The 24,951-nt window shown below is 36.5% G+C and overlaps 1 protein-coding gene across 2 annotated transcripts; it reads right to left on the reverse strand.

The window, feature by feature from the left end:
- Positions 1 to 1,405: 1,405 nt before the first annotated feature.
- Positions 1,406 to 23,411, reverse strand: PKNOX1 (PBX/knotted 1 homeobox 1; the record flags this gene model as incomplete). 2 transcript variants are annotated; one of them, XM_079549808.1, is made up of 10 exons in its annotated part: positions 1,406 to 1,617; positions 2,568 to 2,740; positions 4,246 to 4,322; positions 5,317 to 5,445; positions 7,056 to 7,153; positions 7,738 to 7,837; positions 8,621 to 8,788; positions 18,662 to 18,833; positions 20,040 to 20,167; positions 23,361 to 23,411. In XM_079549808.1, the coding sequence occupies 10 exons, from the start codon at positions 23,409 to 23,411 to the stop codon at positions 1,406 to 1,408; spliced, it is 1,308 nt and encodes a 435-aa protein (XP_079405934.1). The 2 variants fall into 2 exon arrangements, with proteins under 2 accessions (XP_079405934.1, XP_079405933.1); XM_079549807.1 differs by having other exon boundaries at positions 8,618 to 8,788.
- Between the last annotated feature and the right edge of the window lie 1,540 nt (positions 23,412 to 24,951).

A 24,951-nucleotide genomic window follows, 5' to 3' on the forward strand; every position in this document is an offset into this window, starting at 1 on the left:
GGGTTAAAATGAGAATATTGAGCATACCGTGACTCTTGGAGTCTTATTCGAAACACAAAGTTCCAAAAGTAAGTGTTCACGGATAAATAGAGACTCCAAACTTTGGAGAGGGGGAGAAGAGAGGGACAGGGTGAAATTAACAAAACATATTTTCATTGCTAGTTTTTCGTTTTTAAATGACATACAAGGATCTTCTACTCTAATAAAGCCTGCTGTATACTCTGGTGGCGACCTTCGGATTTGAGGAAGTTTTATATAAACCCATAAATTATTTCTTTTTGTAGTGGGGGAAAATATTTTCAATACAATGGAGTGATAGCAAAATTCATAATGATGCAGTACACAACTTTTAACTTTTCAGAATCGGGTCTACAAACTATAAACTCTTAAATTTCTCCAATAACTGGAAATGTTGTGGGTATTTGAATTTACTTACCTGAACAGTCATTGAGCAAATATCTTCAGATACAAGTCTAGATGCAGAGTTAATGGAATTTGAATATTACACATAATATAAATCAACGTTTGACAATATCAAAACCCCATCAAACAGTGGGCCCTTCTTATGCTATTATCAAATATACGTTTACTCTATCACTGTAGGATAGCTGAGAATCATAGAGTGCTACCGTAGGCTCGTTTATTAAATTTGGTCAGTTTTCAGACCTTCCAAATAGGAATACTAAACATTTATTTTTCCCCTCTGGAAATTTTTTTTTTTTTTTTAAACTCCTGCATAATACAGTTGTCATCCCAATTCCTCATGAATTTATAAAAATATTTTTTTTTTTTTATCCAATAATCCCGGTAAGGTAAAAATAGGAGTTTTTATAGCAAATGATAAACAGGCTCATGGACTATGAGAGAAACTAAACTCATTGAAGTTGCCATACATTCGCTACTGAATCACACATGGCCTTTTTCTTTGTGTGTGTGTTGCTGTCCACCTCAGACTAGCAGTTTTTAAGGTGCAGAAGCATCTTTCAAATATACGCATCAAACTTAACGATCAAGTTCCTCACATGCTTTAAATTTACATCACCTGCCCATCAAGAGCTGTGTTAAATAACAGCACTAATTGAAACTGCATAATTCTTTAGAAATGGCAGCACTTCCAATTCAGAGAATAAAGGGGTGCTTACGTGGTTCTTTATATTACTAGATAATATTTTCTGAAATAAGAAAATGAAATGGAAAAAAAAAACAACCACATTTGAAAGAAGTTGCTGCACCTGCAAAAACACTCTTTAAGCTTACTATGAAATACAAAAAAGTGCACCCTTCTATATCTACATATAAAACATATTAGAAATAAAACTTGTGTAAAATGTTTGCTGTGCAAACTATAAAAACAGTCAGTCAGTCCATTCTTTTTCCTAAACGTTGTGTCACACTCTCATGCTTCCTACTGCAGAGAATCGCTGTTATCCAAAACCAGCCCACTGATATTTGTCGTTGAGAGATCTCCTCCATCGTCTTCACCGCTGTCTACGGACTCATCCTCACTTTGCCCCGCCATCATAACTTGCTGAACGGCCAGTGTAGCACCATCGGATGACAAGGACTGGAGACTGTCTACATTCATGTTTACCGGGGCTGTAATTGTTACAACAGCACCTGGGGAAGCACAATCACACAATTTTAGCTTCTTTCTTGGTTTCTCAGGCTAAGCAAGACATATTTGTATGTAGTACAGTTTATGATCAACAGGAAGAAAATCTAAGGAACTAAATTAAAATAAAAGCTAAATAACTTGTCAGACGCTTAAATGTTAGGAAATGCCAGAATCACGTTGGTCTAGAATCTTTAATTCATCTGTGTCCTGGATACTCATTAAAGAAATCTCCAATCAAGTAATCACAAGATCATTTCTGCAAAGTACTCCAGCTTAACCCATTGCAGAAAAATTGGAGTGTTCATAGAGAAAACATGACTTAAATTGATAAAGCTGTTGTCAAACCCAGCAGAAGCTGAGGAAAAAAAAGTTGCTAAAACACTGCAACGAATAAAGCAGCAGGCTTCAGGACTGTCCTGAGATTAAAACAGATTCAGTTTAGGAAAGTGAAATATTATTGGATCTGATGCTACGGAAGTTACTGCAGTCAAATTTTTGGAGATTAGTCTATTTCTCTTTTTCACAATGAGAAATTTGAAGCACCTGAAGCATATATAAAAGTGCAGATAGCAACTGTGAAAGGAACGTGAACAGATTCACAACGGATGGGGAGCTGTGAAGCTGAAGGGACAGTCCAGTACTTCTAATTAAACAGAATGCAGCTGGTGTGTCTACACATACTGAGAGAACTTATTTACACATCTACCCTTCCTCCTACTGTTTCATAATTCCTGAAATAAAAGCAAGTGTCTCACTGCATTTATTCCAATAAAATATCCCTCCCAAAAATGAACTGAAGATGAAAAAAAATGACATTTTTGTTACGTTTTTCCAAATTAAGAAGAGTCATGCTGAAATATCAAGGAGTTTCTTCCACGAGATGTATCAAACTCTCCATTTCTGTTATAGAGGAATCAACTTCGCTTTCTGTGTTCTAACCAGCTCTCCTTACCATCTGACATAGTGAGCTCATTAGACTGCTGCTGAGCAACTCCTGATGCAATAGAGTCAGGCCAGAACCTCTGAACCGGTCTGTTCTGAGCTGTTTTCTTCTTTGTTTTTGGAGTTTCAGAACAACTGGAATCCAGCATTGGCTGAAGAATTCGTCTTCTAGCATTGATAAACCTAAACACAATCAGTGGTAAGTACTCACGAGCTGAAGTTGGTTAATATTCTGTCTCTTGGATTCACAAAGTATGCAGTAGGAAAAAACCAAACAGAAGTATAAAAGCTGCAAATCATCACTTCTCCCTTCCAGCTCAGTCTGACATTCTTTTTAGCATGTAAAACTAGAACTCCTAGAATACTGTCATCCTTCAATATTAGCAAACTAGCTAAGTAAGTACTCCTCTCATTTTACTGCTAAGTGTGCCCCCCCCAAAAACCTTACTGACAAAAATTCTCCAGACAGCATGACAAATGTACATTTCAAGATCTTATTATAAGCTAAGCACCAGAAAAGTTGTTGACAGTACCATTCAGAAAGCTGACACTCCTCTTATTAGCGCTCACCTAAATTTTATCCCTGTCTAACCTAGTTAGTTTGGTCTGGTTTTGTTTACTCCAGTAAGCTCCTGCCTGCTTCAATTATTCAAAAGGCTCACAGGTTTTTCCAGGCCTGGTGTCTGATCCAGGAGACACTGCTAAGCACATTTTTCAGAAGGAAGTAGAGTGGTGCTGTCAGATTCACACAGCGTAATGCAATGCCTTGTAGAAACATCAGCCAAATCTCAGTATCATACAGCTCTGTTACTTCCACACCATGAGAACAGTTAGACTGATGCACTTATGCAACCACTGTACTGCCACTATCTTGTGTATTTCCTCACTGAACCCTTGTGCAGTCCTGCAGCCAGCACCATTTTGAAATCACTACAGTGATTTGAGGAACACAATACCATGAGTAGAATAGGATGCATGCTGGCATCCTCATTCCTCTTCTGCAAGACCAGGCTTCTCACCTTAAGCCTGTAAACCCTTAAGTTTAAACTTAAGACATGCTACATACTGAGCTGCGAACTACAGTGGCTGAGATACTGACACCTTCTATTTGGACACCATTGTTTAGCAACTGTCATTTGGTAGAAAAGTGGAATGAAGATCTATTGACAGTAATAAACTGTAAAATATGCAGCCATAATCACACGGGGAACACTCCTCAGAGCCTCAGGTCACTAAATTCCTTGAATCTTGATTTTTATATATATATATATATATATATATATATATATATATATATATATATATATATATATATATAAAATCATATATATATATCATATATGTATGATATATATATCATATATATATATCATATATATATCATATATATATATTTTTTTTTAATATAATTATCTTGCAGAAGAGATGCAAGTACTTCCATCTCTTCAAGCGATAGAAGAGAGTTTAATTCGTGTGGCTGCAAAGTTTTCTGAAGTCTTTATATAATTAAAGTGGCAGAAGGATATAAATAAGATACTTGTGTATCAGCACATAATTCTAGTCCTTAAACATGGAGCATGGAACAGTAAGCTCAACTCCACATATCCAAGCCATACTCTTAATTACTTCTCAATCTTACAAGCACGCAGAGACAAAAACAGAGAAGTTGGAAGAGTTTTTCGTCTTACCAATTGTTAACTTGGAGTAGTGTAAGATTTGTTTGTGCTGCAATCTGTTTCTTCTCATCCTCTGTTGGATATGGATGCTAAACAAGAGAAAAAAGCAAATAAAGACATAAGCTTCTGTTTCATTTCCTCATCAAAAATAAGGACTCCTTTATTACAAGTGATTAAAGATGCTAGACTAAGGTCACCTAACTCGTAATGAACAAATTCAAGAAACCTCACAAATTTTTATAGATAAAAATCATTTAACAAAAAGTGTGTTACTATGCAAAACTGGTCTTATCCTTGAAAATATGCACTGTATCATTAAACTGTTGATGTTTAATTCAGCAAGTGAGATTCTCATGGCTGACAATCTTTATTAAACAGCGTGATCTCTGGGCAATAAGCATGTGATAAGATCTGATTAGTTATGCTTTCTAAAGGCACTGTCATATGAGAGTACTGACAAGCCTTTTCTAGTTAAAATAAGCTACTCTGAACTAAATGGATGAAAAGAGTGGAAAAGTGTTAAAGAAGCGCACACGTGCTTTCCCAGCATCATTTGTCTGTTTCAAAATAGCTGCTAGATGACTGAAAATACCAATATTAAACACCACAATATTCTTCAAGAATAAATATTTATGCAAAAGCAGGACTTGTACTGCAGGCAAGAGTAGGTAGCAACACACTTGGTATGCATTGGAAGTGTTGTTGAAAAGGGGAAAAGACAGAAAGCTTGAAATTCCTCTACAACAGAAACAAACAAAAAATCCCTCAAAAAAACTCACAGCTACAAATAGAAGTATTTCCTTGTGTGCCATAGAGCAGGGCCAAGAAAGCACTACATTCTCAACACAATAAAATGAAGAAGGATCCCTTTTAACAACATTAATTGAGCTCGTGGAGTACAAATATAACATGATTATTAAAACAATAATGACATCAACAGATGGAACTGCTCCAAATGACTTCAGAAAAAACTGAGCTGGGATTACACAAACAGTAAGTTCACCTTCCCTATGAAACAAAATTATAGAAGACCACATAGAATTGCATAAAAATCTTTGACTCCTGATCATGTTCAGTCCTTACCCCTATGTGCTGAAATAGCCAAGATCTCATCACGTTTGTAGCGTGCTTGGGAAGAACTCCTCTTTTATTTTTTGATGAGCCATCATCTTGATGCAAGATGCCTAGATCTTGGTTTAATTGTAACTGAAGCTGCGTGTATAATTTTAAAATAAGAAAGTTAGCATAGTAATAGCAGTATTTTGCATTAATATATGTTATTTGGAGAAGGAATGAAAAGAGATTAGGAACTCTGATTTTAAAAAGCTACTTTATTTGCTAGGGAAGGCTTACAATAGCAGCTCACCTACAATAGCATTCCAAAACATCTTTTTCAGGGAATACAAGATATGGGATTTCCAGATAATGCAAAAGTTATAGAACATTTCTGTTTTAATAATTACAACTGTTTTCGGGGTGTATATGTGATCTTGTCACAAGAGCCAAATGATGATTTGCTGTAATTTAGAATAAAATCCCTCCATGTACTAAATGACAGGATTCTCTGTACTGATCCATGCAATGTTAGAGTTTTGACTGACTTTTCACCCTACCAACTCACTTTCATAAGTGAAGAGTGAAGAGCAACTGAAAAACCCCATCCTGAATAAATTCACTGTGTGCAAGCACAAGCAATTATGGAAGCTGTAAAGTAGTAAAGATTTAGGTCTTAAGCAAAGAACTTAAAATTATAAACATTAGAATTGCAAACCATGGTATTTAAGGTCCTGCTAAATAAATTCATCTAACTTTTCAAGAAGCAGGAAGATATATGCAAAAGACTAGTAAGGGGAAAAAGTTCTGGCTACCATCAAATTCTGAATTCACTTTACAACACTGTTTTCCTAAAATTTCAGGTTTCTTTCACAGCTTTGCTTTCTTTTTCATTTCTAGAGCTACACCAAGTTGCTTGCACATTGGTTATCTGAACACAAGGGGATACATTGTTAAGTGCTTAGGCAGAGATAATAAGAAACAGAATATAAATTGCATATGAGATTGCATTTCATTCAATTATAACTTATTCCAAATCAGGTTTTTCAAACAATAGGGAGCAGTTTCTTCAGGCCAGTCATTATGTCTACGTCTGGTATGAAACAAGATTTAAATATCATTTCTGAACTAAGTTCAAGTCATCAAATTACAACAAGCACATATTTTTGGCATTCTTTTATTTGCAAAACAATGTTTCACTCTCTAAGTGATCTGTCTGCATATGGAGGCTTCATAATGAAATTTCAATAGTTACCCACCAGTTTTTCTTTTCTATATACAGAGCACTGTGAAACACTGAGCATTTCAAGAGGTATTTCCTATAATTGAGATACAGGAATACATACAATTTCACAGTGTTGGTGGTTGCCATCTTAAGATGACGAATTTCTGACAGCAGCATAGCATTACACAGCAACATTCAAATCTAACCTGCCATAAACCCAGTTCAACAATTAGGAAAGCTATAATTCTTGTAAAATCACCTGGTATTTAATTTAGAAAGCTTTTTATTTGGCTGGTTTTGTTTAATCCACACGTAAATGCTTTTTTTCTTTCTTTACTGATGACAGAGAAGGGGAAAAATATATTGTTTAACAAGTATGAAGTACGACGCCCGACGTCGCAAGGCAGATCTGCTTGGGATATCATGCCCTATTACAAAATTTAAATGTAAATCCTATAATGTATCACTTTCAAATCCAAACTGTTGAAAACAAAGAGATTCATCCGAACCCAGGAAACTGTTTTGTGAAGCCCATGAAACACACCTGAGAATTCTGGATTCGAATAGTCCCAGGTGACAATGCTTGCGTCACCACTTGGCCTTGTGGAGTGACCACAGTAACAGGCTGATACACTGTCCCTCCTGAAAAAACAAAACATTTTGGTAAGTAGAAGCGCCTAAATATTCTCTTTAAACATAGAAACGCATCATCACTGTAGACAATACCACACTTCTGACAACATATCAATTATTTTAACATACCACAATCTATTCCAGCTGTCATCTAAGATGCATGATGCAAAAGCCATCAGCTGAGCGGCACCTAGATATATAGGTCAACTATGCATTCAAATGCTACCTCCATACAAAATTAACACAACTATTTGGACCTGAAGTATTTCACAGACTCCTAGGGATAGTTCTAGACTGTACAGAGCATGAGATGGTTACTAAATGCAAAAATATTCCAATCTCTTAAAACTTAGCTAGTGTTGCACAGAAATATCTGTTAATATTGTACTTAAAGTGTAACCTCCACTCACACATACCTGGTATACACAGAAATTAAATCGATATTCAGAAACCATAAAGGCACTCGTATTAAACCAACAACTTTTCAGTTGTTCTTAAAATCTAAACAAGTGAATACTTGTGTATTTTTTGTAACAACTACAAAAGGACCCATAATAAATAGCAAGGTGCCAGTTTTTCTTTAGTTGTCATACCTGCTACTGTTGCCATAGTTACGTTTCCCTGCTGCAATGCTGATGCTGGCACCATAATCCCTTGGGGACTGAGTGTGCCTGCAATGGCACTTGGCATTTGCTAGAAAAATAAAACAATTAGTTGGTTGAACTTTTTTTTTTTTCCCCAAGGAGATAAAGCAGCTTGTGTCATTTTAGCTCTAAAAATACATTTGGAGCTTAAACACAGGATTAGCTTCAAAGGGAGAGACTTCATTAGAAGTTCATCATTTACCTACATTAACTTTCTCATTATCACCCATCATTATCTTTGAAAATTTTCATGAATGCAACTGTTAGAAAAGATATTAAACTATATGCAGTAATTATAGGAGAGAAATGATTCTAGTTATATAAATACTAAGAAAAAAAGTTTCCAAAAGGCACAAGGGATAAAGGACATATGAAACGGATCCTTGATGCTCTTATTACAAGCATCAAAGCTTCAGAATTTTAGTTATTATCTTAATTCCTTCCCATTTCAAAATAATTTATTAGATATCTTGGATGCATAATACATTTGTTCTGCTTAGGATAATTCTTATACAGTCTTGGCCTTGCAAATGCTAATTCATACATCTTCAGAAATTTATAATTTCTGCTGTTACCAAATGTAAAATTCAGTCCCTCCTGTGTCAACAGAAGTAAGGCTCTAAGAGCCATACAAAAATAATCCTTAGAAGGCTTTTTTTTTCCTGTTTGATTTCAGACTCGCCTTTCCACACTTCCACATAAAACCTAAGTAAGACAGTAAACTTTAAGAATCACTGGGGCTTTTTAAAAACAGATAGCATCAGACACATTCATAAACCTGAGAAGGACCATCCCCTACAACACAGATTTAATTGTATTTGAAACACACCTGAGATTGCACGGGTGAATAAGGACTTCCAGGCTCTCCACTTAATAGAGTTTCACTGTTCATTTTTGTCTTCAGGCAGGCAATGTAACGACTACAGAAGTCCTTGCAAAGCTCATTAACCTTTTCTAGCTCAAGCAGATGAATACGAAGAACTTGGATTGCTTTTACCATCTAGGGAGTGAAGGGGGGGAGGAAAAAAATTGAAAGTAACTGTTAATTTAAAAAAATATTTCTTTCCAGGAAGAAAGACCGTCCAATTAATACAGAGTATTAAACTAGACTTGTCAAGCTCTGATCATTATGCTCCTGAAATGGCAAAGGAATGTGTTTACATACAAATCTGTATCATCACTCTGCTAAAGTAAACTGTGATGTAGAGGAGAAAGAAAACACGACTACAATATAATCTTCACATCTGTCGCATGTCAGATCAGACCTCCTAACCAGCCTCTGCCTTCCTAAAAGTCTGTCATCTTGCTCAGCAAAGCTTGAAGCTACAGAACAGTTTTACTGTCTGACAGTTTTGAAGTACCTGTGCATTTCTATGTCAAATACAAACAACTCTGGGGAAGAATCTCCTGAGTGAATGGACTGTTTCTGAAATAGAATGAGAGAGCACTGAAACCAACTGACAAATCCATGCTTATACAAAAATTAAAGAAGGGCAGTAGGTAATGTATGCTGAGAATACTTATGCTTACTGCAAGAAAAAGATTCCTAAGTTTGGGTAGCTAGCAGTATTTCATACAGCATAAAAATAGCATAGGTGATGGCAAGGGTCATGGCAGGAGATCAGAAGATAAAATCAAATCCAGATGGTGTAAATGTTGATGACGCAGTAGGAAATCCTGGACATTCAATTACGCAGAAAATTTATTGGCAAAAAAACTTTTTTTTTTTTTTTTTTAAATATAGTGTGCCACCCCCAACATTTACTTGCTGTGCTAGAGCTCAAAGAAAAATATCCTCCTATTTTATGAATTTAAATAGATCGCAGCCTTGAAACATAATGCAAAGCTTAATTTTAACATTATTTGGAAAAACATGTCATACATAAACAGTCACAGATCCAACTACAGCAGTGAAGGCAATAACCAGAAACAACAGCCCAAGTTGTCCTCTTATTTTTAAGTGAAGAAGCTAGCCAGGAGCTGAAGCAGCCTTTACTCAAAGCAACAGGAGGAGATCAAGGCAGGCACTTATGGGTACACCTCCCTCTCCCTCACAATGAATTCAGCTTTCATTATGACAGACATTTTTCCTGTATTTTTATTATTATTTTTTAAAGTAGAAGATATTCCTGTTGTTTGACGTTCACCCAACTGAGAAAATGGTATGTTAAAATAAACATGGGAACACTGAAACGATAACAAAGAAGGAAATCTTATCCCCTACTAAGGGCTATAAATAATAATAAAAAAAAAGAAATGCAACTTTAAAGCACAGCTGCAGAAAAAAAAAAGTCTGAGCTGTAGACTTGAAACAATTAATTCAAATTAAAATCTGGTAACTCTGATGACCTTTGACACCAAAACCCTTTGAAATCCAAAATGCAGCGGCCCAGCACTGAGGTATACAAAACAGCATCTTCTAGAGCAGCCCTCAATGGTGGTGGCCTTTGAAACTGCATTTAAGTACCTTTAAACATAATCAAGTTGAACGATGCAAATTTAACTAGATTTTAAGCAAAGATGACCTCTGTTTTGTGTTAAATATAGTCTGCTCCCTTTAGAATTGCTAATGATTGCCCTGTAGTGCTTCAATAACCAAATAGCTTCAGAGACCAAAAGCCTGAATTATAAAATTGCTTACACATTGTGGAACAGCACAGATCACGTGTATTAGCCACACACAGATTTTGTTTTTAACCTCTCCCATCCTCCTTCTGCTAGGCTGGAACCAAAGTAACAAAAATGACTTTGGGCACATCATATTTGAGCGCATTCATGATTGAATTACTTTTGCTTTGTAAGAAGCTTTTGTTATTTGTTTTTTCTTAAACCATCACCCAAATTTATATTATTTATGTATCAGCATTTGCTTGCAGGAAAACAAAACAAAATCAACGAAAATTAGAGTTAATTCAAGCTAATGGTTGGTATCTAACGTGAAAATAATACTAGTATCAAAACTAAGCATGAACCAAGGATTAAGTAACAACAGCCAGATTTCTATAGATCCACCTACAGTCAATGCTACTTTTACAGGAAGCTGTGCTATTGTGGTTAGAAAGGCAAATAAAATTTGTAAATATACCATGTGTGTCACAGCAACTGTGGCATGGGTGGACCAAGTGAAATTTGCTGACTGAAGCTCCTATGATCCTTCAAACTAAAACAAAAATTGCAATAGCAATATGTTATTCAACCCCCCCTTTTTTATTTTATTTTTTAGAATCATAGCTTGAAAATCTACAAAAAACATTTTTGTTATTTAGTCTGCCATACAACTACACAATTTTATAAACCACATGATCCAGTCTTTTCAGCTCTAAGAAATAAACCTGGAGCATCACTTCAGAGACACGTAGAAAGACGTAAGGAACCATTAGACATATGGATACTGTTGATGTTATTGTACATAAAAAAGTAAACTATGTTCACATATAAACATACTCCATCTGGAGATGTCTTTAGCCCTAAGATGCTTTGAATCATGCCTTTGTCCTATCTTTTCAGTGCCTTGAGTGTAGGGCACAAAGGAGAACAGAATACACTACGCAGCATGTTAACCATAATCCCCAGCTCACCTTTGTTCAGTTAAAATGCACACTCGTGACATTTTATGGACTTCAAGGGACATAGCACGGGCACGTAGAAAAAAAAAATGTAAGTGGACAACTCATCTTAAAAATTCTGGTTTAATGATGATAAGTAATCTTCTCATTTCAAAAGCAACTTAAATACATCCATTCATTGTTCGTCTACCTCCCCGAGCAAATTCCCACATGGGGCCTTAGGTCTTCAGGGGAGGAACACAAAGTCTGACAGAAGGGACATTCAGTCTTCACTTCTTTTATTTTGATAACCTCTCTTGCCTACTGAATCACAGCTGTGAGATCAGAGGTCTGAGAAAAGTTGCAGATGTAGGAACACTTTTTAGAAATTCAAAAATGTGGTTTGAGCACACAGAGAAAAAGTATAGAGAATATCAAAATGACATCTCCTGGCTTCATCATCACTACAGGATTTCCTGACAGAACTAAGAATTCAACAGGATAGTCTTTCAGAAGAGGCTACTGAACCAAAAATCCTTACCCCACACGAAACAAAAACTCAAGGGTCTTCAAAAAGGGCAGTGTCCTGTTCAAATACAAAAGTGAGAGCATATTTAAGACACTGTATTTCATATTGTTTCTAGGCTTGATATAGCTTTATTTAACCTGCTCTGACCTCACAGCTGCACCTACTTCGTGCAGGAGGTTGCACTACTGACCTCCTGAGTTCTTGAGACCAAATCAAGTGATCAAACATGAATCATCCTATGGCCCTATGAATGTGGGGAATGGAAAAAAAATAAACGACAAAATGAACAAAATACTCATATATGGCAAGAGTTAACTCCTAACAGAAGCTACACAAGAGATAGGAACCCTCCAGAAGCAATTTGATGTTTGTCCTGGCTGGATTAACAGTAAGCAACTAAAAAAGCATTAAATTCTAAACATCTTAAAGCATAATTTAGAAAACTCTAGAAATGATTCGTAAACATTCATGCTGAACAACCCACCCATGTAAGTTACAAGAACGAAAGAAGGCTAAAGGAAAACAAAGGGAAGATGGCTCATTGTTCTGTTAGCAACTCCAAGCCTTGTTTCAGCTGTGAAAATTAGACGGAGATATGAAAGTGTAAGGAGTTTCAAAGATGATACTCAATATTATGAGTAGTGTTGAACACACTTTTAGAAAGGAGAAGGTACATTCAGGAACATCTGGCTAGTAATACAGACCAATAAAATCTGTGGTTCTTATGAGTAAACATCTCTTCAGGTGCTGAGTCTGACTGAGGTGTATGTAAAATAATGATCCAAAGATGAGGAGGGAGTCAAAGCTCTCAGAAAGAAAGCAGGCTCCAGACTAGCAAGTTAAACATAGGAACTCTCTTCTACTTCCTTCCCACCATGAATAGTATGGGAAAAGGGCAGGTCTGATATACTTCTTGCACCTGATTGGCACTTAAATCAAGTTTCTGATTTCAGAATTCAGAAAGGACTGCTAAAGAAACAGACAGAATGAATGACCAAGAATCAGAAAGAACTACTGAAAACCTGAAGATTGATGTAGAACATAATTCAAAACAGAGCACAATTCTGGCTTCAACAACATGCTGCATTGCACATATATAGAGAAGAAATATCTAGTGCACAGAAGCATAGCCTCATACTTCTCTCTCCTACCTCCATAAACAGTTTAACCTGTGTAGAGCTAATAAAAACTGAACCCCTCCAACTTCAAGTTCTCCTTGAGGACAATAGTTCTAAGAGGGTGTTTACACAAATGACCAGAGTCGCTTCCCTTATGTTTTCAATAGAGATGGGAAACTCTCTCCCGGAAGATTTTCCATCCAAAGACAACTACCTCTTCTGACTGGAAGATAAAGCCATGTTAAAAGTAAAGACAATGTCAAGACATCCTACATCTGAGGACAAGCTGAAAAAACCTGTCCAGAAGCTGACTAAAGCCTACTAAGTTTCTTTCAACAGATCTTAGAACTAAACTTTGCATTCTTCAGTGATACACTCTTCCTCAGAATAAAGAAAGGCATCTCATACACCTCTCAGACAAAGGAAGAGACAACTGACACTTCACAATTCAGGGAAGACATAGTACAGCTTGAGGGTTTACTTTGTAGTGATGTGGCTTTTGAACACACACTGTTGTTGACTCCGTTACATGATGCACATACAGAAAAAGATTAGGAACATTGCAATAGCTATACAAACTCAAACCCAAGTGTGCTTAACCCAGGTCCTTTCACAAAGTACCTCAAAAATTCATTTACTGAAAAAACATTACATGAAAAAATGCCATTCCCTCACTCTTTCCAAATTCTTTTCCAGGAAATTTGTACTTCTAAATACGCTCAGGCCAAAAGTCAAAATTTGACCTAATCCAGAAGCCATCAATATTAATGGAAATGCTCCCATTTATTTCAGTGCCAGAAATCCTTTCTGACAACGCATCTGATAAAGTCTTTAATGGGCAAGACACTACAAAAATAAAACGCCTAGTGTTTCTAGACCTTTTACTATTTTTTGTTGATCATAACCCTTTGCCATGAAGTTTTAAGATTACCAACTGAAGCTGTTTGTGTGGTTAATCAGAACGAATAGAATAGTTCAACTGGACCTTCAAAGATAATCTAGTTGCCTGATCTCTTCAGGACTAATCAGAAGTTAGAGCTTAGTAATGAAGATTAAAGAATGGAATCTCTCCCCTTAAATAATCAAAAAGGGTAGAAACTTGGTTGAGAAGCCAGACTTAGCAATATACTGGCCAGGAACATCCTTAAAATGAAAAGTGTTAAGGCTGGCAGAAACACTGAAATTAGTTTCTGCCACTTTGGAACCATAGGCTTAAAGCTCTGTCACAAAGCCTACATGGAGCAGTTGGGTTGGGGGAAAAAAAAAAACCAAAAAAAAGGAAAAGAAATGAATCAGCTGAGTAAGTGACTCATCTCCTTACCTGAGGTAGGCCTGCAACTCTTGTTCTGATAAGACCTCAGTGAGTCTTTATAGCACTGTAATGCTCAATTCATCTCAGTTTAGTTCTGGCTCCAAGCTGAATGCTTGCTACTAAGCAAACATATACATCTTACTTATTTGACTCTGCTGCAGTGAGATGAGAACACACTTGGACAACCAGTAATTACTTGGCCTACTTCCTTCACCCTTCAGTCTCTGCTAGATTGTCCTCTCAAGCAAATGGTTTATTTATCGTTAGAGTTAAGAAGGGAAGTACAGCAAAAAGGTATCACAAAGATGCCCCATATTAGAGCCCCTCTCTACTACAACGTAATTTTTAATCTATACAAAAATGGCTTTTAATCCATGTAAAAACATATATATTTATGCGACACAATGGAGAAAAATCTGCCATTAAATCCAGCTACAGTCTTCTCTATCCAACCATCAGTATTTCAAGCAGAAGAAGAGTTTGAAGAACACACAAGACATTTCAAAACTTGACAGAAACTCTTCTGTTCCTCTACTCACTGCCCTTGAACCGCCTGTCAGAACATCAGCTAACGCAGAGACCCTGGCCCTCTGCAGAGGAAAAGTCACACTCAGCTTACATTTGGTATCTAGTAACAGAAAGTCATCACTAACAATGTGACTATACATCAGGAATTCAATGCCAAAGATAAGCTGATTTTGCAACGTGGTTCCAGTTTCAGACAGCACTGATCTCAGTGGCCATGGGACACGAGACATAAACAAGTACTTCCTCACCCATATCAAGCAAAGTCAACCAGATTTACAAAGCCCATCAGTAATAGTAAATACCACATAAGAGACTTTGTCACCACTGAAGTCACAAACAGGTCAGTCAGGAGGTAGTACTATTTGAACAGAGCAGACCCATCTACACCAGTGTGAGCAAGATCTGAAGAGAACACTTATCTACGACAAAGCATATGAAGCAGGCTAAGACACGCAGGATATTTGGGAAAATGAGCTTTGAAGGCTCACAGAATCACAAAGTAGTTGAGGTTGGAAGACATCTCTGGCAATTCTTTCATCCAGCTCCCCTGTGAAGCAACTACAGCAGGTCGCCCAGGGTCCTACATAGTTAGGTTTTGACTGCCTCCAAGGATGGCTATTCTACATCCTCTCCGGGCAACCTGCTCCAATATTCAGTCTCCCTTATAGCAGAAGCGTTTTTGTTTTTTCCTCAGGCTTTAATGTAATCTACTGTGGTTTGATTCGTATCTACTTCCTCTTGCTCTTTCATTGGGCGCAACTGGGAAAAAAAAAACCCACAACTTTTTTCTTTTTTTTTTTGTCTCCTACAACTCTTTCCCAAGTCTTCTCTGTTCCGTGCTAGCCAGTCTCAGCTTTCAGCATCTCTCGGAGATGCATTCAAGTCCATTAGTTATCTTCACGGTCTCTTGCTAGATTCACTCCATTACCCTGTGTCTAATAGTGAGAAGCTCAGAACTGTATTTAGCACTCCAGATGCACAAAGCTCACAGAGGGAAAGAATCACCTCCCTTGACTTGCTGGCAACATTTTTCATAATACAGCCCAGGTACATTGAAATTTTTGCTGCAGTGATTCACTGCTGGCTCATATTCAATCTGGTGTCCATCAGGGCACTCAGGTCCTTTTTCTGCAAAGCTTTCCAACTGGTCAACCTGTAGCATGAACGTGTACATGGAGTTATTTCTCCCCAGATTTGGCATTTCCTTTTGCAGAGCTCTCCTTCAGACTCTTTGCTGACCTATTTTTTTCAAACTATCAGAGTCCCTGTGAAAGGTGGCACAGCTCCCTTTCACCAGTCACTTCTAATTTCATACAACCTTCCAGCTTGCTGAGGGTACACTCTATCCCACCCTCCAAGTGATTAACAAAGATGTTAAATGATGTTAGTCGTGGTATCAGTCCCTGGAGTACACCACTCATGACTGGCCTTCAACTGGATTTCATGTTGCTGGTTGCAATTCTTTGAATCTAGCAGTTCAGTAAGTTTTCAGTTCATCTCATTATCCATTTATTTAGTCCTTATTTAATCATTTTGTCATTTTCAGCTTGCATTTAGTCCTCTCCAGAAAGCAATGGCCCATTTGAAGCAATTCATTATTTTTCTTTTAATTCGCATGAATGCCTTCCTGTTGAAGAATGATCTGAAAAATAGTAGTAGCAGCCAGTGCCTGACCATAGCTGCCTGCCAAAGCTTTCTGCACCCTAGTGCAAGAGTGATACTCTTCACAGATAGGCTGTGTCATTATAATAGTTCTGAAGCATTTATATTCTACTTACATTTATAAAATAATCATCGTTCTGCAAGTATTTCATAAATATAATGTTACACCACTGACATTTCAAGTTAAAAAAAAATATCAAAACAATAAAAAGCTATACCACTGTTTCTTACACTAGGAAAGTAACTAAAGAAAAGAATTATCATTTATTTCCTTTTGCTGTAACGTTTCTTCTTTTTTTATTCTATTTTTAATTCCTGCAGTGGCAACAATCATTTTGCAATAGGGTTTAATCCATGGAATTGTGTTTCTATGTATCTGTTAATACTTGTATCTTCGTAGATTACTAAATCATTGTCTCTATCAGTAAATATTTCTCAAGTGAGCTGCATCAAAATTTGCCCACAAAGATCTAATCATTAAAATACAAAACTGAAATGTTGGGGCTTTCAGTTCTGTTATAGCTATAAACTTTGGTTAAAGGGGCCAATGTCTAGTCTTCATTTATAAACTGAAAACCTTTATACTAGCACTGAGAGTATTGTTTTGTATCATATTATGCATTCTTCTTCAGCTACTTTCCCACCCAAAAGGCATATTTGAACCTCAGAGTGTTTCCAAACTGAAAACAAAAGTCTCTGTATAATCAACAGTTCTGGAACACAAGTGGTAAGAGAGCCTTGTAGAAGCATCCTTGAAGATGGACTAGCGCAGCGTGAGTTGTGTTAGCTTTATCCATCCTGGAAGATGATTTAAACTACGAAACTTTAAATTTACAGATTGAAATCATTAACATGATACGTTAGTGTATCTACATCCCAGCACTGTAACTTACAGTGAAAAGTATATAACAAGTAGCTGAAAACATAACTTTCTACGCCTCTTTATCCAGAGTTGTAAAAACTTGCCTCACTGTAAATATACTATCTTCTGCTTGCTTTCCTTTCGCATTGTTCAAATTACACATAGAGACTCCTGCAATTCCACCTTCCACAATGGTATTTAAACATTATTTCCCAGAACTGCAGTACAATGATAATCAAGTCATGAAACCTTCTAACCTTCTAACACGCTCTTTACTGTAGCCCTTCTGACAATTCTAAAGAGCATCTCAGATTTATTCTCAACTAAGTTACGGTTTTGATTCTAAGATTCCTCCAGGTACGTTGTGTCTTGGTCTCCCACACGCACTCTTAAAGGCACACACAAATCTTTCTATATAAGAGCTATAAAACACATACCTTTTCTGAATGTTGTTTACAACCACTGTCAGTTTAGCTTTGTGAAATTTAATTGTTTATGTAGCTTTTTCTCCTATGAGGTAGACTCAAAAAGACTTGTTTTACTGCAGTCTGCTTAAAGGAACTAGTCTTCCAAAACTAAAAGTCCTGCAGATTAACACATGACCCTTGTAAATCTAGTGCTCTCAAACATGATAACATTGAGTTGTGAATTGACTCCAAAGACAAGAAGGTTGATAGTTTAAGTACAAGCATAGCAAGAGAGCTTTTCGCTAGGGAACGTGATTCAAAAGAGACAAAGGGAGCACAGAAATCACAGCTTCATCACTTCCTGAAAATCTTCAGAACTGAAGATTTACGTTCTGATGGACTTTCAGAAAACATAAAGACGACATCAGCATGTAAGAAGAAAGTCAGTATGTTACATTCTCTAAGCTCATAACATCTCTTCCATTAACTACACAAATCCTGATAAAAAAAAAAAAAAGTTGCAAAAAAACCCCCACAAACTTACACTGATGTCTTTTTTTCCTAAACACGGGTTACATGCTTGACACCTTAACATTAATTTGCAGAGCGAGCCCGGCTAAGGCAAGCTCGTATTTCTGGTCATCCCCAACACATCGATCTCAGACAGTCTAGAAACCCATATGAGAAGCAACTATGAAGGGATTGATAAAAATTTACAGATAAGGATGAAAAAAGAGAGCGGATTGGAAAAAAATAATTTCAAAAGCTATTCCTCAGGATTAACATAAAAAGGAATCCCTTGTACGAAGAAACATCTGAGGAGAAACTACAAGCACCAGTTGAGATATGAAACAATAATGGGGCAAATATGATGTTTGTTTCAGACATGAAAGAAACAGCTTTTACTTACCAGATTATCAGTTTCCGGATCTTCACAGAAGAAGGGTTTTCCTTCTTTTTCCTGCTTCCTTACAAAATTTTCAATATCTACATCAAAACTTGCAGAAGTCGTGCCTTCCGATCCTTGTGTAGATTGTTCACATTTTTCAAATAACAGTGCTAACAATGGAAATAATGGGTGTCTAGAATAGAAGTTAAAATAAATACTGTCACTTCTAGTTATAATACTGAAAAGTCAGGTATCTAGCTCACACAGGGTAACAATTACTCCTAAGAAACACAAGGACAAGTCTTAAATGAGACTGCACATAGCACCACTGGCTATAGCAGAACATGATGAAAGTTTGTTTTTCCTTTTTCCATTACCACACAACCTACAGGCGAGAAAAGCAATAAGATAAATATATCTAAATAAACAGAACAATCACAAAACAAAGAGCTATGAAATGCTATATAATTTACTGTAAACGAGTGGCAACAAATATGTTAAAAACAGCACTTTAGAAATAGTGATTTAGACTTATAAATAGGATGAATACATACTTAAATGTGTTTTTCTGTTGAGTCTAAAATTTATTTTAGATAAAAGCCATTTGTTCTTCAATGTGGGCTTTGCTTATTCATCACAAATAAATGTACAGAACCGGTGATAGTATAGAGACTGTACTTGGAGGCCTCCAGTAAAAGTGGTTAGGATGGCTCAGAGCAGAAGTAGGTTTTGTCAGCACAAGTCTGAAAATGCGTGGATATGTCTTCCTATTTTTTTTTTTTAATTAACTGCGAACTGGCAATAGTTATGCATTTATAAAGCACTTAAAATGGAAGAAAAATGAAAGAACACTTAACCTCATAAAAAGAGAACAATACTAATCAGCGCAACACTTAACACTGGGAAAAAAAATCTCAAATTACTGTGTTTATACAATAACATTCAATCCAGTTAGAGCCAATCACTAGGCAGTAGATTGCTATCCCTAAAGAAAAGCAAGTAAAAACTAACTTAATTACAATTTAAAAAAATACCCCACATTGAAGATAAAAACTACTGTATAATCTACAGTGAGCACAGCTCAACAGCCTGAACAGTATGCTAAATCGCTCTTTAAAAGCAGCCAAGTGCAGAACTTCCTTTAAACTATGCTGGATAGAATGAATCCATAATAAAAGGAAGGTTGTTGGTTTTTCTTGTTTTAATTAAATATATTTTGGCTAAAAATCAGCAGTGAATTTAAATTGATCTCCTCCTTTTCCTGAATGCTACTAAAACATACAGCCAAGAAACAAACTGTTTCTAAGCTGCCTTCTACTAGTATATATTTAAAAAAAAAAAAAAAAAAAAAATTCCTGTTCTTTACCCTTCAAAAGACAGAGCACAAGTCCATTACTACCTGTAAATGGCCTGCTTGTCTGCATCCATTGGAGTTTGAGATTCTACAGGGGCAGGACTCACCCCTTCTGCATCAGTTTCAGAGCAGTTTGGATCTTGTTCAGTTTTTAACTCTGTTACTACTTGCATCTGTAGAAAAAGGATAAGTTATTAGTAAATCTGCTTGCTTGACGTAAAACAAGCATACTGTTTTCTAAGGAAATAGCAGTGTAGAGGGCTACCAAATTGCCAGAAGGTTGGCATGACTTGGCAATTGCACAAGAAGCCACAGTAGGAACAAAAAACCTCTTTTAATCCTTGAGACTTTTTGATGAGTAGTGTAAAGGTCACTTTAAGTTTCAGCTCTTAGCTTTAAAATTGGGAATGACAGATATCAGTAAATACTTAAAGCATTTCATCTCTGAAGTGATTTTTTTTTTTTTTTTTTTGAGTAGGCTAGAATACATTGCTCCAAAAATGTTATGAGAACGTCTGCATAAAAAGCATTTAGATGAAGACAACAGAAAGGAAAAGTTTCTATTCAGCATTTCTTCTTGCTCTTTACTGTACATTATAACAAGACACTGCAGAAAAGAGATCCTGAAGTTTTTCTTGCTCATTAAAAGGCACATTTTCTTAAACAGAACTAAAATATTCTGTGTCCTACCAATGTCTCAGTTATCAGGAGCATGATTTCCCCTGACCTCTACCACTCAAATTTACATACCAATTATTTTAAGGATATCAAGCTCCTGGAGAAAACAGCTGTAAGTGCGTCTAGGTATCTATTTAACAAAAACACGTAAGCAAATGTTGAAGGGAGAGAAAAAGAAAAATAAGTAAAAACTACTTTTGAATAGCAGTTAAGACACATCTGCAATTCACCTATTAATACAAAATAAACATAGACACTTCATATAGAAATTATCAGTCAGAACTGATAGATCTGCATGAGAGTTTAAAAGAACCAACCTAAACTGGTGGCCTGCAAGTAAATAGAGCAAGAAGGAACTGCAGCAGTAGAAAAGCAGAAGAAGAAAAAAAAAAAAAAAAAAAAAAAAAAAAAAAAAAAAAAAAAAAAAAAATAAGAGAGAGAGAGATAGCAGTAATTCCCCTAAAAAGAAGCTTGAAAAAAATATTTGATGTGTTACTGAAAAAGAACACTAAGACCTACAAATCTACCTAAATGACTAAACAACTCCACAGCCACCCTGGCAGTGTGAAATACCTCCTCACGTTACCACAATTGATCCCACCTGGGGTCAACAACTGCTACCTCCCACACTGCTGTTCTATTAGCTGCAGCTGAACGCTTGTCTTCTAAATGACAGCTTTTCTGCTTCCCTATGACTTTTTCCTGCCCATTGCCCTCACCTTAGTATCCACACATTCAACTGTTTGCTTATACTACATGGATTGCTTCACCAGCTCTATTTTAGAGCACAGTAACACAATCTGCCACCAGTGAAAAAACAACATACAGCCATTGCTTCTACCCAGGCCTGCATTGCGCTGGCTGGCTGGCTGGCAATGCCTTGGAGGCCTTGCCCACATGATCATGGTGTTACTGGTGCTGGAAATGGTCTTCCCCAACACACCCCTCTAAGCACCCTTCAGGCTAAATTAGTTGTCTTAAAGGGAGTCACAGTCACCCCTCCACTACATTCCAAACTCTGGCTCTCTCCTCTCCCAGCACCGGCAACTTCCATAAAAGACAAGGAGTCACTGCAGCCTTTTCTGCTTTAACCCTAAGAAATTTTGTCTGGATTAGAAGACAGATGCTACTCTGGGTATCCCCGCATATTCAGAACTGACATCTCCAGGTATAAACAGAGTGCAATCCTCTTCCCTGAGAGGGTTCCAGTGAAACTTTATCTGCACATGACAGAAGCAAAAGGCATTTACACTACCTCCAGCAAGGGTCTGAAAGAACAGAAGGGTTTATGCTTTATTACCTGTTAGGGCCACCCACCTTCAAGAAAAATAGGAAACTGAGAAAGCAACAGACTATCGAACCCAAGACAGCATCCTGCCTTGTAAAAAGCTTCCTCAGCAAGCACAGCTGATCTTAGAGCCAGAATGCTTGCAAAAAAATGATGCAATTAATGAACTCATTTCTTGGCTAATGACAAGGGGAAGGAGCAAAATGGAAGGGGGTGACTCATATAAGTGATTGTAAGTGTTGAACCACCACATATTTGCAGAGTTTGAAGTTGGAGATTATGCTCAGCGAGGGCTCTGTCTTGCTAGGAGGAGGAAATAGCTCACTTCAAACTGAGAACTATTTTCTGTGGGTCATTTCAATGCTACAAAATAAGTAGGCATCAAAATTACTTGCTTATATGGTCACTGAGAGCTTAAATCAAAAGAAAACAACCAATCTGTTCTTTACAAAAATATGTATTACTTTCACCGAAGTGTCAAGGGTGGCCTGTATTCGCTGAGGGAATAAAGTGAAAGGGGTAAGGCAGGCGAGAGGAAAGAGAAATTAGAACTGCAATAAAAGCAGCACATAACAACAACAAAAACAATAACACAAGACCGCATTCAGATAAACATTTTTATCTTCTATAAAATGGAAAAAGTTGCCATTTTTTTCTTCTGTTCATCGCTGTTGCCATCTGCTGACAGAACTACTTGTATTTACTGCTTATGGCTGACACACAGTAACATAAAGATGGGTCATCAGGTTACAGGCCAATGGCATGACTAGTTCCCTGCTAACAGTATTTTAGTTTAGAAATTCAAACTGTTGCAATACATTGCTTGTTGTACAAAAAGAAACATCATGACTAAACATGCTTCATTTACCTCACCTGCCTCTTTACAGAAATAAAAAACTGGAGTATCGTTGATCAGCTTTCAAACCATCCATTCTTATCAGTGACCTCCTTACCAGTCTCCAGCATAATTGCTTCAATTCAAACTAGCATATAATTCTAGATAACCAAATTTAATTCCTTGAAACCAAGTTGTTTTATAACTGCCTGAATGTCACCTGGCTACTGTAATAGCAGACATGAAAGAACACCAAAGAATCATGAACGCAAAATATTAAGGATACCCAATTTGCCTTTCCTAAAAGCAAGAACATGAAGCACACAAATCACTTAGAGCAGAATCAGAATAAAATCTCTTATCTAACCATTCTGCCAGAAATGAAGCAAAGTCACACAAAGATTAACTAAGTCTTTATCAAACGTTTAAAAGTATTACAGAATATTAGCTCCTCACTTCAAATACTTCATTTTACAAACAAAAATAGTAATGCCAACACAGGCATTGAAGTCACAACTTCCTTCTCTTGCCAACTGTGTTAGTTCATAAAGAAAAACAATCTTACCGGTTGTCCATCTTGATAGTTGTCTATACTTAATGTCTGTGTTGCCATCATGGTTAAGAAAATGTTAATTGCATCAAATCATCATCAGTACGAACAAATACTCTAAAAAAGAAGAAAAAAATAGTGTTACAGAAGTGCCTGTTTAGAAATCAATTGCAAAAGATGAAAACGGATGTAGCTGTAATACTGAAACAATCAGCAAGCTTATCGACAATAAAAGCTATGTGCATTTTCTCAACAAAATTCCATGTGGAAAACCACAAGCTTCAGCATGAAACATGGAAACATTTTGTATTTTAACATCACATTGTCAATAAGATGGATGTAACAGGATTTCATCCATAAACTTCAGGTAAAAACTAGCATTTATTTCTGCAGTACTTAACTAATTCTAAGGTTATGCATAAAATGTGGAAAGGAACAAAGATTTGCTTCTTTGTTCTCAAAAGACCAACGACACATTGAACATTCCTGTAACCAAAACCACAAAGAGACTACAACTGATGGATCAAATGTAGAAAGTGCTAAGGAACAGCAATTTACTTATGAGCATGAATCTTATATTCTAAAATTAGAGCCTGAAATTTCTATTAGAAACCTATATCTGAAAGCACTTCTGAAGTAAGGAATCTCCTACTGAAGTTAAGCAAGGCCCAGCAAAGATTAGAGCAAATTCTAACAATTTTTAAACAATTGGGCCTATGAAATGACATATTTTCAAAAGGGACTTCAGAATTCAGAAGTATCATTTTCTCTGTCATTCAATACTTTGGGAAACATTCATTTCCATGTGATTTATGACACAAATCAACTCATGCCTGGCATTCTCTTCAAGCATTACTTGGAGTCTGCTGTGCAGAGGAGTTCAAACATTAAAAAAAGACAATATTTAGTATATCATCAACACCAGACAGAGTTATCCGTCAAACTATTAGTTTTACTTTTCACTTCCTTGTCAAATTAGCAGGCACTACAATAAAAATCACAAAATCCAAGAAGGCATTAACACTAAATGTCACCATGGAACTCAATTTTCCTTGACCTGTAGGAGTCCTAATGGTTAGCCAGTATAACAATATTGCTATTAGAGAGGAAAAAAGCAAAAACAGAGCTCATGTCTTGAAGAAGATTACACACAGGTACTCCTTCCAGTTTTTGTGCTCTCTTCTACTAATCTCAGTATTGAAGAATGAGATATAAGAATTTTCACCATCTTAAGATCTGAAAACTATTTTCTTTGTAATAGGTCCAATGACTACAAATTTTTCAACTGTTTTCAAATCTTTCCTTCACCTTGACACAGTACTAAAATATACAACCATTTTGAAGAGTAGTTTCTACAGTTTCAGATATTTTTCCCTGTAGATCACAACAGTCACAAGTACAGTCACAAGGGTTTAATTTAGAAACACAGGGCAAGTTTGGGAATTCCCTTCCTCATTTACTTCACAGTTTCAGGCACAGAGATGGACCGTAACTCCTCAGGACAAACCTCCATCCTTACTTTGCGCCAAGTTCTACTCAACCAAGTTCTACTCAAAGAATTTATTTCATTATTTACTTATTAAAAACCAGCTCTGAAGACCAGAGG

Source organism: Tetrao urogallus (genome assembly GCF_951394365.1).
Source record: "Tetrao urogallus genome assembly, chromosome: 1".
NCBI lineage: Eukaryota > Metazoa > Chordata > Aves > Galliformes > Phasianidae > Tetrao > Tetrao urogallus.